The sequence below is a fragment of the Onychostruthus taczanowskii genome, unplaced genomic scaffold (assembly GCF_017590055.1).
Source record: "Onychostruthus taczanowskii isolate IOZ18803 unplaced genomic scaffold, ASM1759005v1 scaffold73, whole genome shotgun sequence".
Lineage (NCBI taxonomy): Eukaryota > Metazoa > Chordata > Aves > Passeriformes > Passeridae > Onychostruthus > Onychostruthus taczanowskii.
This window is the reverse complement of record NW_024505118.1, coordinates 2,686,215-2,701,620: the sequence shown is the minus strand read 5'-3', so window position 1 is coordinate 2,701,620 and position 15,406 is coordinate 2,686,215. Positions and strand designations below refer to the sequence as shown.

At 41.9% G+C, this 15,406-nt stretch overlaps 1 protein-coding gene across 1 annotated transcript; it reads left to right on the top strand.

Moving 5' to 3' along the window:
* The first annotated feature begins 2,875 nt into the window (after positions 1 to 2,875).
* LNP1 (leukemia NUP98 fusion partner 1) lies at positions 2,876 to 11,708 on the top strand. The gene is made up of 3 exons (XM_041422348.1): positions 2,876 to 3,101; positions 9,276 to 9,521; positions 11,508 to 11,708. Exons 1-3 carry the CDS (start codon positions 2,955 to 2,957, stop codon positions 11,706 to 11,708), a joined length of 594 nt encoding a protein of 197 aa, XP_041278282.1. The 5' UTR covers positions 2,876 to 2,954.
* Positions 11,709 to 15,406: the final 3,698 nt, after the last annotated feature.

The following is a 15,406-nucleotide window of genomic DNA, read 5'->3' as shown; positions in this document are numbered from 1 at the left end:
GACACGCGGGGTGCGCCGGGAGGGCGCGGGCGCGCCGCCGCTTCCGCCCGCCCGCAGCGCCCCCTGCCGGCGCGGAGGGGCAGCCGCAGCCCCTCGGGGGGAGCCCGGGCGGCGCCGGGCCGGGCTCGGTCCCCGGCGGACGACGCTGGAATGGCCTCGGGGCTGGAGCGGTCCGTGCCGAAGGAGTTCTGAGCCGCTGACACGAGAAGTGCGCTGCACATCTGGAGCGCTGCGTTCAGTTCTGGGCTCCTCAGTACGAGAGAGACGTGCAGCTCCTGGAGCGGGTCCAGGAGAGGGCAGCGAAGGTAATTAAGGGACTCTAAAGAGGAAAGGCTGAGAGAGCTGGGCCTGTTCGGCCTTGAGAAGAGACGGCTGAGAGGGGCCCTCATCAACGTCTACAAGTACCTAAAGAGGGAATACCAAGAAGATGGATAAAGGAACTTCTCGGTGGTCCAAGCAATGGGACAAGAGGCAACGGGCAGAAGCTGAGGCACAGAAGTTCCACCTGAACATGAGGAAGAAATTCTTTTCTGTGCTGGTGACCAAGCACTGGACCAGGTTGTCCAGAGAAGTTGTGGAGGCTCCCTCACTAGAGATGTTCCAGACCTGTCTGGGTACAACCCTGTGCTCTGGGATGACCCTGCTTGAGCAGGGAGGTTGGACCAGATGATCCACTGTGGCCTCTCCCAACTTTACGTTGGTTCTCTAATTCTGTGAAGTTTCAGCTAATGTGGCTGATTCAAACCTTCTAGGACTTTGTACTTAAAAGTTTTGGAGCAATCCGTGTTATAAATTAAATATTCCTGTTTTCTTCCCAGTTATTAATTGAATCTGTCACAAAAATAATTTAATATGTAATACTAGAATTTTGTTCATGTATGTGTCTATGCCTAGTTAAAATCCTTACCTGTAGGCAGAGGAAGCTTATGTTCCTGTCTCCACTTATTTCCATGGAGCACTCAGCTGAAGATGAGCAGGAATAATTTTTGATACACTTTCACAATCAGCCCCAGTCATCTTGTGCCTGAAAATTTCATTGTAGGTAGGAGTGAAATGTTAGAAGACATTGCACAGAAGAAAAAAGGGCTGCAAATAAAATCAACAGTAAGATTGCAAAGCAAACATCTCAGGGTCCCAACTAAAATTTGCCCTGCTCAATCTGAGTCAGTGTATCTGCATGCCTGCAGATACTTGAGAAATGACTTGAGAAATGTCCTTTAATTGATGGATTATTACTACTTATGTAAGAATATTTGGACAAAACTGGGACAATTTTTCCCTATTCTCCCCGTCGCCTCACAATAGAAAATATTTATCTAACAGGTCAATAGCTTCCTGCTGGGACAGCCTCAATTCCAGCCACATCATGCTTCCTGCAGGCCTTCAGATGTGCCTTGCCTGTACAGATGGGTGGCCTCCGGGATGTAAGTCAAATTCAGGCTGTTTGAATATGGCCAGGAGTGTCCTCCCTTACTAGAAAATCAGCCTACACATCCTTTTCATTGCTTCAGGTGTCTTTACTGTACTGTTTCTTGCTCCTGTCCAGGTTGCTGCAGGCATGGTTGTGTCCCCAAGCTCTCATACAGAGACTTACACCTCACACTTACACCCCCATGAGTGAAACTGGAGTTTTGTAACTACATCTGTAGTTCTAAACAAGTTGAGGAAAAGGTTTAATGCTGGACCACTGATTCTCTGTAATGCCAAATTACCAGCAAGCTTTTTGGCATATTTCTGTCCAAGACCAACCAGCATCTCCACAGCAATGCCTGGGCACCAGAAGAACACCAACACACACCAAGGTTTGCTTCCAGTGAGAAGTTCAGTTTGGGTTCTTCCTCCCATGCAGCCTTCCAGCACCATCCCAACAGGCTCTACAGCCTCAGAGCCCTCATTGTCCTCCTGCCAGGCCCCAAACCATGTAACACATCTTCCAGTTTCATACCATGCAGACAACAGTTTTGTGAGGCACAACAGTTTTTGTGTTATGTCAGAGATTTTGAAATAAAGGAGACACAAAAATGACAGCAAAGCATTACAGCCACAGTGCAGTAATTGCAGTACAGAGCCCCGAGGAGACCCTCAGCAGAGACACCACGTAGGGTACATGTGCTCAGTTTAGACACTTAGTCTGAGGGCCAGAAGTCATTCCCTGCTCCTGTTCTGTTGTGTGGTATAGGCAAGGGCTTTATGGTTTACACCCTGGGCTGGTGAGGAGGAAACAGCACATTCTTACCCTGAGTGCATTCAAGTGGGGCAGGGCTTCCCATACTCCTGATATAGCAGATGAAATTACTCAGGTGAAAAGCAGCAGCTGCAAGATTGTGCTGTCTGTCATAACCCAAAAATGAACGAGCAGTTGCTTTAGGAAGGGTTTCTACCTAGGCAGATGACATTTCTGAAATACTAAAGGAAGCATAGGCAACAGAAGTCAGGAGAGAGGGAGCAGCAGGGGAAGAGTGTTCCCTCCCACAGAGCCAGCTAGGTCTCTGCAAGCAGCTGTGCCAGTTTCTGACCAACATCAATATGTCAATTCTGCTTCTCAAAAATCACAAGCCTACTTTGGGTCTGCCCCCTGCAGGCATGTAACTGTGGGCAGTTCTGCATTGGTATTGACAGCTGGGGCACTCAGCAGCAACACAGGGAGCAGCCACAGCCCTGCCACCCACCCCCTGCGGCAGTGTCATATTGGACATCGCTGCAATGGAAAGGTTAAAGGAAAACTAGTTGAAAAGAGATGAGAAAGGGCTGACTTTATGTTTAGACAGTGCCCGGGGCTGCAGTGGGACAGGTTTTGGGGAGGGAGTGCAGAAAAGGTGCTTGAAACTCTGTGTCTGCTTCCTCTTGTTGGCAGAACAGTGAGAAGCTACTGGCTTGGTGGTGGAATTTGACCTTGCTTTGCCTTGTCTGGCTGGGAGAAACCACACGGCCCCCCAAGTTTGGAGCATCTGTACATGGAATATGATGAGGATGATGATATTTTCTTTGCAAAATGGATGAGCAGCTACTGGGGCCACAACTTGATCGATGAGGAGAAAGAAGGCAGAGGCCACAAGAAACGCCAGCCACAGCTCTGCAGTGAAAGGAGGGCATCCCTACCGGTAAGGGCTGTGTGCAGCTTTCTCTGTTTGTGCAGGTAGTGTATGTACAAATATGAGTTCCATTCCCAGAGGCACAGCCCCAGGGATGTATGAGGAGTATGGGACACCTTGCCAAGTAAATTCAGTTCCTGCTGGCAGCTGCTAGTTGCTTTTTGAGCTTAGCTGTCTGACAGGGTCAAGCCTCTGGGGTCTTGGAATACAGACAACTGGCAAACTCCAAGAAAAGTTATGATAGGACCAGAAATGTAAGGAGAAGTTTATAATAGCTGCCTAACTATGTATTACAGAGTTGTTCTGGCTGCTCAGCATAACCTGGTAGACATCAAAACATTTTGCATCTGCATACATAAAGACTACCGTAACAAGTCTGTTCTCATGTGAAAAACTGTATAATTCCATATGTTTTAAAAATTATGCAACTATGTTGTCTCCAGGAAGTTTTACTCTTTACCTCTTGAGACTTACCTGTTTTCAGGTAAGTGTAATTCTATTTTAAGCTAGAGGATAGAGTCCCTCCTGTTTTAAAACATTTGACTCTGAAAACAATGATTCAATACATAACAAAGCTTATTGAACTGTGAAGTAAGATTTTAAGGTAGAAGTACATTATTTATTCTTAAAGCAGTCAGGAAAGGGGCAGGTTCATGTGCAGAAGGCCGCTCACAACTGTCTAAGTGGCTATCAAAATTAGATTAAACTGAAAACTGTTCATAATCTTCTCTTTATTCAAAGATTGTTGCTTTCATTTCAGCTTTTAAAAGAACACTTAGGTAGTCCAAACCTGTCTCCTTTTTTTCCAACTACATCAGTTGTCTTAACAAAGATACTATGTTTCCTTACAAACCAGTTTTTACTTATATCCTTAGGTCATTATGGCTGCAATGAAGCAAATGCTAATGTACTGGGGAGGAGCAGCTAATCTTTTCCAAACTTTTTTTTTGTGCCATTCCATGTTTCCACCTTGCAAGTTCTTCTCCACTGCAGCTGTCAGGTTCTAAGCTGTGGGATTTTTCATTAAAAAAAAAAAAATTGACTAAGAAAAACCAATGAGTTCCAAAACCACTTCCTCCCTCTTTGAATTCATGAGCAGGCTGGAGAGATAACCTTCATTCAGAACTTCTGGTCTGATCAGCCACATTTGTTATTTACTTTTATATTTCACCTCAGCCACAGATTGCAAGACAGAGTCTGAGCTAGAGCTCTGCTGCTGTATTCCATCAAAATGCTGAATACATAACATTTATTAATGGGAGGGGAAGTAGGTTAATTAATTTTGCTGTATTTTACTTTTTTCACTCCGAGATCCATGCATATGTGATTTCTCTAGCCCTCAAAAGAAACTGGAGTGTAAGAATGTACTTTAAATCTCTTTCCATTCAGCAAGGTGCTGAACACATCTTGTATATTTGTGTCTGTATTAGCATGTTCTTATATTCTGTTTGTTCAAAAGTTATTTAAATAGTTAGCTAATAGCTATTCAAATATTTTGCTATACTTGCATTCCTGAATCCATACCTAGAATTTAGATTAAGTTAGCTGACAGAAAGACTATGACTTTTTGATGTTAATTATATCTGACCTTTACATTAATGCTTCATACAAATTTGTCTCGCTCCACTAGTTTCATATAGAAGACGTAAATTTTAACTGCCTTTTTTCTCAGTGCTAGATGTTGACTGGAGGAATGAGACAGGAATATTTGTCTGGGGATTTTATAATTTGCAGATATATTTTAAAATGAGCTCTCGATTTGGAAGTTGAGTAGTTGGTAGTAAAGAGCAGTAGTATGTGCTGACTAACCAAAGCCAGAAGTTAAATAAGTGGGCACTACTGATGCCTTGTAAATCCAGAAAGAGCATCTCCTTGGTGAGAGCAGTAACTTGAGAGCTATTGCATCTAGATGTGTGGTTTTTTGCAAAGTTACTTCAAATTATAACTACTGTAAGATTCATTATTGAAAATTATAACTGTTGTAAGATTCAAAACACTGGTACTGTTATTTAAATATTGTCTTCATTTTATCTGAACAGTGCTAATTATTAGGAGGAATAATAACTGAGATTAGAGTGCATCTCTTCTGAAAGCTAATAGCTCCACAGTGTACTTTCTTCTGTCTCAGCACTGAAAATTGATAACTCCACTGTCTAAAATCAAGTCAGCAAGTTCTGACACAGCTGTTGGGAAAAGCTCCTTGTGCAGATACAATGGTACTGCCAAAAGAGCACTGCCAGCTCACTTGGTCTCATACCCAAGGCTGGTATTCAGAGCACCAGCAGCCGAGCAGTCCTGCCCATGGGAACTGCTTCATCACCATGAGCCTTTTGATGCTGCAAAGTAAAGTGCTCTCAAAGTAGCACAAAAGGTGGTTCTGCTGGAAAATCACTTTCAGCTACAAACTGCTGTATTGGTCTTTGTAGTTTTTCCTGTGCTATAGTGAGACATTCAAGCCACTGCTTCCACCTCAAAGACAAAAATAAACTCCTGTGGTACCCTATCATGGTACAGCCCCCATCCTAAGTATGGATAAAGCTTTGAAGAGTAACTCCCAAACTAACAGCAGTTTTCATTATTTTTTTCCCAGTATCTTTGTATACCTCACGAACACCGCTGAGATGAGCTTTGCACAATGCTTTTGCTATTGTCATTCACACTTTGTAGAGGGGAACACAAAATTATATTCATCCTACACTGGGTCACTTGCAAGTCAGGCTAAAACATGTAACTCCAATCTGTCAGGCTAAAACAACATGTAACTGCTCTGTCCTGGAAAGCTCAGAGTTCTGTATGTTGCTGTGGGCCAACATTTAATGTAAAAACTGCCTGGGGATAATTAAGTCAGCTGTTTCCATTTCCTTTATTTAACTTGTTCCCCTGGCAATCTTTAGACAAATTAACTGTGGTACCTTTTCTGAAGCCTCCAGCTATGACTTTCCTTGTCACATTGTAGTTACCCTACATCATTTAGGTTCAGAACACATCTTACCTCCCAGACATTTTGTTGTAAGGAAAAGATTTGAGACAAAGGAGAACTAATAAGAAGTTTACAGCCCTATACATGAATCCACCTTCAAATAGACATTGTTGCTCACAGGAGAAAATTGCTAGGAGTGGCAGCAGAACAAATGACTGCTGTTGAAGTTACTGACATTTAATTTAAACTAAACTTAAACTGAACATCTACTACAATATTGTTATTATAGACCAATTGAAGGCCAGACCAAACCATTTTTAAGAAATATATGCTTGTCTGTAAGCTTCTTGGAAGGAAATGAAGCCATGCGAGAGCATCTGAATGTCAGATGTTCCAAAATATCTCTAAAATACTCGGGTCATTGTGTAAACTCCAGCAAACAATGAACACTTGTGCTGACGCTCTGAAGATTAATGTTCTTACTGACAGCTGTGCAAGCTCTCAGATCAAGCCCAAAAGATGTAAACAATTAACCTGTCTACAACAGAAACTGAGAAAGTGATAAGGCAAATTATACTTACAACAATTTTTCTTGTGTGAAGTATTTTTGTTTGTGTACCTTTTGTGTGTTTGAGATTGGCAATTAGCAGAAGATTAGCTGTTTTGTAAATAGATACACTGAACATGAGTGGCCTTCACCCAACACAGAAAAAAGGACTACTAATGGGAATAAGAAACAATCCCTGACATCCCTTGGTGCTTCTGGATTTCCCAGCACTGGCAAAAAATCCCCATTTTGATAGTGGAGAATTTAATGTATCATGCACAGGCACTGTAAGAGGAAGCACAGTCACAGTAATATGATTGCATAGACCTGTGGGTGTATCTTTACCTTTAACCCACTGAGGCAGATGGGCATTTCAGAGAAAAGCTCATCCCTTTTCTGGACCATTGCTGCCATATCAGTAGGTAAACTGCAGTCTTTTTGTTAAGGGCTTGACTGTAATTCTGTCTGTGAATGGAAACTAAAAAATAATGTCTTCGTAAAAGAAAACATTTACAGTCTTTGTGAAACAAGATTCATAGAATACAATCCCCCATTTCAGCTGTCTTTCTGTGTTTGGTTTGGGTTTTTTTCCCAAACCCTCTAGGAACAGATACCAGTGATTTTTACCCTGAGACAATTTTTATTTCCAGGAAAGAATATAGGTTGGTGCCATTAAAATGTCAGAGAAGACATTTAGCTTATTGAGCCTGGCATGTCACGTGTGCCCCTGTCCCTTGAGCACAATGTGATTGCTTTGATGCTTTCTAAAGTAACAATACAATATGACCTTACAGAACTTGCAGCTGTATTGACTGGTTTGAAACCAAAGTAAAAATAATATGGCAGAAATCATTAACACTACTCTCAGAGGCAGTTCATAATACTGTTCATAGTATGCTTATGCCTGGGAAAAAAAATGGAACCAGTACCATGTATTTTGCAAACACTCTTCAAATATTAGGTACTTCTGTCAGGTGCAGGATTTATTATTTTCAGCATCTCTCATCAAGCCTGTCTAATGTCATGTAGCTGCAGCCATATGAATGCACAGCCTCTCTATACAGAGAAAGGCTGCATTGGTCCCTGTTGTGCCAGTACATTTAGAGTAGCAGGAATAGGTCATTCAGAGTGAAGGAGGTTGTTTGCTGGGCATATTTCAGATCCCTTGCCGTCCAAGCTTTGTAGATTCACGTGAACACTATACACAGTTGTTTTAGTTTCCCCTGTTTGTTAAAATAACAAAACAACCAATACACACACCACAAACCCTGCATTGAGTGTAGGGTTTTCTACTGGATTTTCTTAGAAAGCATTACAGGACTGGTGGGATAAGCCTTCCTTTGTTATAAACAATCACAGCTCCCTTAAAGCCAGCAGAACTTCTCAGGGTTACTTAGTAGCTGAAGGCTTAACACCAGGCTTATACAAAACAAAGTCACAGAATCAATTGGGTTGGAAAAGACCCCTGAAATCATTGACTCTAATCTTTGACCAATCCACCACCATGTCAACTAGACCATGGTACTGAGTGCCATGTCCTGTCTTTCCTTAAACACCTCCAGGGACAGTGACTCCACAACCTCCCTGGGCAGTCTATTCCAATATCTAGTCATCCCGTCTGTGAAGAAATTCCTCATAATGTCCAAAACATTCAAAAACGTATGCCAGCAGCTGGGTGCTTGTAGTGCTTTAATCTGACACTTGCAGGGGTGTAATTTTCAGTACCTCCTGTCTCTCACAACTTTCACCTTCTGCATCTTACCTGTGTTCAGCTACTCATCCTGAAAATCATCAACAGTTGGCAGGGTTTGGGGTATCTCCAACTGTGTGGTGTCCTTCTCATGCCTCTCTTCTACAAGTCTGTCCCTTTCTAAAACCACCAATTCATGACTCCACATGACAGGACACAGCAGTTCTGTATCAGTTTAATCTGCTTTGCAGACATTCAATTAAACACAGCTGATGCAGATCAATAGCTTTTATCTGCATGCCAGGCCTTGGAAAATTGAATCACACAGAAACAAAACGACTCATTCTGACTTCAGTCCTAAAAATATAATTGCAGAAGTCTGTTTCCTACTACTTCTTTGGTAGGGATGTGTCCCTCAGTACCCTGAAAGTGCTTCTTCATTGGTTCGAGACAAATGTGCCCAAAAAACCAGCAGAAAATTCAAAGCTGGCAAATAAAGCAGCTTGTCTGCATGTATACTGTGCTGAAAACTTGACAGAACTGGATGAGAAATGGTTGCTGTCACACTCTATAAACTCAAACAGCTGATAACACCTGGAGCACTGGTGGGTCAAACCTCTTACCTGACTCATCTAGCTACAAAAGGCTGGGTAATACTTTTTGAGAGTCCTGCCTAGAAACTGCAGCCAGTTGTGAGGCCTGAATTTTTGAGGTTATGAAGAGTCCCAGTTCTTTTTCAGTGAACACTAAGAGGACCCAGCACACTTTAAATTTGAAATGTTCCATTGTGTGCCAAAACTTATATCCTTAAACCCAGAAATAATAGGAAATTCTGCCCTTGCTGCCTCCAGAAAGCAAGTTCTTGGCAGTGTGATTCTCCTACACTTAAAAAGAAAGATACAGAATTCTGGGGAGAGTCTTTCACTTTGCACCAATGTTTGGGAGAGTGTCTGTGGCAGAAAAAAAATCTGCCTTGTGTGTTCTGCTTTGCTATTCAACAGTAAACAAAGACCTGTTGTTTTTCAGGCCAAGCTGTCATCCCTCCATACAACACGACTTCATGCTTCTGCCAAAGGCTCATCTTCAGGCCACCTCAGGGGCTCCAAGGAATTTCAAGAAGACCAAGATGTCAAATGTCACTGCCACAGGAAAGCAAGCAGAACACCTTCAACAGACAGCTCATGTCCAGAGACAAGATCAAACTCCATTCAGGAATTTGCAGTGTCCTTTGAAAAGCAATTGCATCTCAAAAGCAAACGCTCAGTTTCTCTGGTAGGTAATAAGATCACTACAGAAGAAAAAAAGCCAAACCAACCAAGTCAGCTTCATCCTTTGTGTAATTGCTGTGACTTTGCTGGGGGAAGTGTAGAAATAAACTCCAATTGGAATTTCTCATATGTGGTCTCAAATTACTACAAGTAGCACAAACCAGGTTAAAGTTGTGTAATTAGTGTGAGGATTCTTGATGTTCTGTTACTGTGCAGGCATATTCAGAAATGTTGATCCTCAAAATGAAACACCACACTGGCTCATGTGGCAATGTTTTCAGAGGTTTCTATGGCTGTGACCACAAAACATGACAATAAAAACCAAGGTTTGCTTCACTTCTGCTGCAAGACCCAGCTCACGTTTTCACTGCTGCTGACCTGACTTAACCTGTGTGGAGTTGTCTGTAATACTGCCAGACACTGCAGGCTTCTCATTTACCCCTCAGGACTCCATCCATCTGCTTTCTGCAGTGTCACCACACAGCTGCAGCAGCAGCTATTGCTATAAGTAGCAGAACATATTTTCACTGAAAGGGCATGCAGGGGATTCTCTGCCCAATTCATCCTTCTCCTCATAATTCTGTTCACAGCCATGAGCATTTTATCTTGTGTGTGTTGATGAAATAGCCAATAACAACTTTTTGTCTAGACTTTAATAGATTTTTATTATGATACATCGTATCTGCTGAAGAAAGGGTAATAAATCCTAACTCACTTTTAAGTATCAGAAAACCCCATCAAATTGTCACTCCATTAAAAAAGCTGTGCTTGAATAACACCTGACATTAGCATCAAATAACCACAGAAGGAAGCATCCTTTTTTTGTTCCAGGTTCTTGACACTGACAATTTGTATGGAAAAGTAATTTTCAACTCTCTTTGCACAGCAAAAGAGGGGGGAAGATTTCTTTTCAATAGGCAGCATAATTACATGACCAGTCCCATAATTATAGTCCTTGCATGACCAATCGTCTAAGAATATGCAGAATTATGATGATGACAGCACTGTTACACCATGGTCAAAATTTCAAGTGCATTCCCTAATCTTCTTTTTCCTCTTCAGGAACTATTCAATTGCTTTCATTTGGAAATTCACATTGCCTCATGCGCCAGCATTCACCAGTGGTTGTCTGGTTTATCATTTATAATTTCTCAGAAATGCCTGTGGCTAGAAAGTCTGTGAGTGTATAGTTGATGTATGATTAGATAGAGTGATGAGCACAATGTATTAATTATGGCTTCAGTTCCACTTAAAAGCATGGATTCCAGTGCCCTTCTGTAATCAGCAGTGGGATGTGTTGAGCTGTATTTTAATGTGTTTTTCAAGAAGACCAAGTTGTTGCCATTCCCTCAGTCACAATTGTAGTTTGGGAGATGTGAAGGACTTGTGAATCTCAAAGAACTGAGCAATAGATCAGAGATATGAAAGGAAATTTGGGCTTAAACCTGTGTCTTCAAATGGACCATATTTTTTCATTCAGAGCTCTGTGGGTGCAATTCAAACCACCATGACCAGACAGGTGAACAATATGGGAAAGGTAATTAATCTCCTCCCTTGTATATTGCTTTTCTCATATAAATGCCTTTGAGAACCCTTCAGACCTTGTTTTCAGTGAGGTCTTTGCAGCTAGCACTGAGAAGTCTTCAGGGATGTAAAGATGGATCACATGAAAGGATAGAAACATGGAGTATGGGCTGAAATCTCAGAGCCCCTCTCTTTCTCCCTTCTGTCTGCTCTCCTCTTCAAGTCCACTGAGCCTGTGACCCTTCTATCATATACAGAGTAAAATCAAAGCATGTGTGTTGCTTCTTGCTGAGCTTTAGGGTGACTGGCTTGGGCCTTGAATTTGAGCCCATCATGGTAAAGTGATCTTGGTGAGGAAGTTACTGGAAAATTTTGTTATTTAGTGGAACAAAATAATGAGCTTTTTTGTTGTTTTTCTTGTAGGAGTCTCTTTTAATTCCCTGTTATTTTTTTCCTTGCCTTTTAGCAACCTGAAGGTGCAAAAGAGAGACGAGAAAGAGAAAAATTGCATTTGAGAAAAAGCAAGTCTCATAAGAAAATGGGAGAGAAATCAGAGGCAAGGAGAGAGCGGGATGAAGCTGAAAGTTCAGAAGTACCTGCAAAACACAGCAAACAGTTTCCATCACAAACAAGCATTCAGAAAGGTTATGTATCTACAGGCAGCTAGAACGCATTGAGATAATCAATCTTAACAGTCCCCCTGAAGAGCAGAGGGAGCATTACTGTTCTGTTTTGACTAGAAGCAGCCTGTTAGGTAGAATAACCCCTAAGTTGTAAAATAAAAGTAAAACTCAACTGCATCGCTGACACCATGTTACTACCTTCCTGTCTTTACTTTTGTCATTAGAAATATGACCTTTGTCACAGGAGTGTATCAGTAGAAGATCCAAGTTAGAGATTAACCATCATGAGAGGATTTCAGGCATATTTAGCATTGCAGCAGGACAGTGGTGGATGTGTTCCTTTAAGAGGAGGCCACCACCTATATATTACAGAGCCATGCAAAGCCTTATGTTTCTTTTTTAATTGAAAGCAGCTTTTTGGTAGGTTTGGGAAGAAAAAAGTGTATATAAACACCCAACTGCTTCCTGGCCCTAACATTCACTTAGATTTGTCTCAAAAACAGGTATCTTTTTTCTCTGACAGTCTTTCAGCTCCAAATTTATGTAAGTAAGAGAAGAGAGGCCCATGTTCTCTATTACACCTCCCTGATGTCTCACTTCTCTCTGCTTTTCCTGTCACTGTGCAGTGTGACTCGTTTCACTGGCATCTCCCAGCCCTCTGCCATGTCCTCAGTCCCATTTCCCCAGTCACAGTCACGCAGCTAGTTCTTTCTCTCAACTTTACCCACAGAATTCATAGAGTGACTAGGTTGGAAGAGCCCTTAAAGATCATCGAGTCCAACCCATGCCCGAACACCTCAACTAAACCATGGCATCGAGTGCCATATGCAGTCTTTTTTTAAACATCACCTCATTACCTTGCTTCTTTTGTGGCCTTTCCTCTCTCCATTTACTACTTCACTGCCTTGTAGCTACCAGTCTCTTCTGCTAGAGCTCTACTTCTGCTTCATCAACTGTTGAGGCGAACACCCCATGCGTGGAGACATGAGGCTTGACTCCATTTCAGAAGGTTGATTCATTATCTTATGTATTATACTAAAATACTACATTAAAACTATACTAAAAGAACAGAGAGAAAAGAATGATCAGAAGGCTACAAAGAACAGGAATATAATAGAATAACATAATCTTGTGACTTTCAGAGTCCGATGCAGCTGCATCTGTGATTGGCTCTTAATTAGAAACAACCAACATGCACCAATCACAGATGCACCTGTTGCATTCCACAGCAGCAGATAGTTATTGTTTACATTTCTTTCCTGAGGCCCTCAGCTTCTCAGGAGGGGAAAAATCCTAGCAGAGGATTTTTCATAAAATATCATGGTGACAATCAACATCTGAGCCTTGCTGAATATTCTCTAATAAAACCAGAGGTGTTCTGTCTCATATTTCCATATAATATCTTCAAGGGTTTGATGGGGCATTGCAATGCTTTTTCCTTTTCCAGAATTTGGGCCAAACTGTCTGTCTATGGTGAGCAGGACCTAAGAAAATGCTGATCCTATGTCTGAGGATCTCCTGAACACAGGTGTAAATCTCAACTCCACATGGTCACAACCACATACACACTCCCACAATCCCCCTATGCTCCCCTCTCTTCAAAATGCCAGTGTTCTCTGCAGATAAAACCCTTCCCTCTTTGGGACTAATCTTCCCAGGACTAGTATGGAGAAAGCCTGATTTGGATAATATGGGGAGAAAAGAGTGAAGAGTAATGAAGTCATGAGCAAAAGTCAAGGTGTAATGGATATTCTTCCTGTGATTTTTCTGTAATTAACAAAAATCTTACTAATTTACCTTAGAGCCTTACTTTTGAATATTCAGCCCTTTAAAAGCTTAGGGCATCCTTAAAACTTTATAACACTTATATCCTTTAAGGGATTGAGTTGTTTGGTTTATTTTTTGTTTAGGGCTTTGGGGGATATTTAAGAAAGTAATTGAACCCTTACTGATGCTTGTAAATTGCTTCTTGCTGGGTAACATTTATTACAAGCTAATAAATCTAATAATGGAAAAATGTTGTTCCTATGCATTGTTCCTGTCCTTCCCAATCCAGATTGAATTTTTACGAAGTTCGTCTGTAAAAGCCAAAACTTAAATACAGATGATTTTTCCTTTACAACCTTAATCTGCATTACAAAATGTCTGGATAGAAATGAACATGGCCAGCAGTGTCTGAGCTCCTCAGATAAAACCTCTCACATACATCCTTTCAGGTAGCAGCCTGTCCTCACATCTTGGGACAGCTGAATGCCATGACTGCATGGATTTCAGGTCATCAGCTGCCTCCTCCTCTTTTACAGACAGGTTAACTCAACAGGCCCCAGCAGAATTTGCTTGTGTTCATCAAACCAATGTGCTGGTTGTACACCAGACCTGATGGAAAGAAAACACCAAATAGAGCTAAAATAGGAGAGCCCTGTGCGGCTGCCTCTGACTTGCTGGTTGCCATCTCCCTGAAAGCACAGATAAACCTCACTGCCACCAGGGCAGCTGGGCAGCTGTGCCCACAAACAGCTCCCCTGTATTCCACCAAATCCCATTTGTCTGATGGGAGAGTCAGTAAGTGTTTATGTGCTCTTGAAGCAGCCCATCAGCCCCATGGTGTGACTCTGGAAGCAGAAGCTTTCACATAATGCCCTCTATTGACTCAGAAGTGTTCTCTCTTGCTCTGTGTCATGGCTGATTAGACCAACAGCCTTTTCCAGCTCAGTCCCTTCCAGTCTGAGGCAATAGTATTACTTGGATGGACTGAATCTTGCTTGATAGAATGAAATAATTCTCCACAGAAGTACAAGTATTCCATAACAAATTGGGCATTTGGAAAGGCTGGTAACCATCCAAAGAGGAATCTGATTGCAATGGCACGTCTGATATTTTTGTCAGAAAGACCCCAGAGTGTTTCCATTCTCACAGTAGGTCACTAGTTCTGTGGCAGCTGACATAAAAAACAGTCACTGCCTTGATTCCACCCTGAATTCCCAGAGCAACAGGGCTGGCTGCAAGCAGTTTCTGCACAAACACCCATTCCTGGGCAAACACTGTTTGCTTTTTCTGCCCTTTCCAAGAGTGGGATGGCTGCAAGTTGTATCAGAGTCCAAACCCTGGACATGAAGGAAGTCAGGCTTCAGTGGGAAGTGAAGACAAAGGGATGAAGAAATCCATATGCTCACTAATAAGAAATCTTGAAAACATGAAACAGAAAGGGGAATGAGCAGGAAAACTGGTGTGATTCAAGGGACCCATGAAGGAAATATTAAACTTGCTGTGTCTCCCAAGTGGAAGACCATGGTCTGATAAAACACTCATCCCTGTGAATTCTTCCAGCACTTCGGGCTAGCTGGAAAGTGCTCCTGTGGGAAGGGAAGATGTGGGTACATACAAATCTTTCAAGAGCAAGAGAGACTTACACCCCAGTGTTTTCTGTAAGAGCTGAGAAGAGGACATCAATTGGGGTTACCTCATCTGTCAGGTGGGCATTCCCAAAGAAAATATTTATGCTTGCTTCTCAGGTAATATTTAATTGCAGCATGGTTTTGAGGATGAATTAAATTTTGAGTGCTGGTTAACTTATATTGGTATATGAAATGCCATATACCACACATGTAAAATGATGTAACAGCTGTATTTATGTACATGCTCACAAGAACCCTTTCTGGTGAAAAAAAATAGGAAATATTTAAATGCATGAATAAAATAAAAATGAAGCAACCATAATGTATAACTGAAGAAGAATATAATA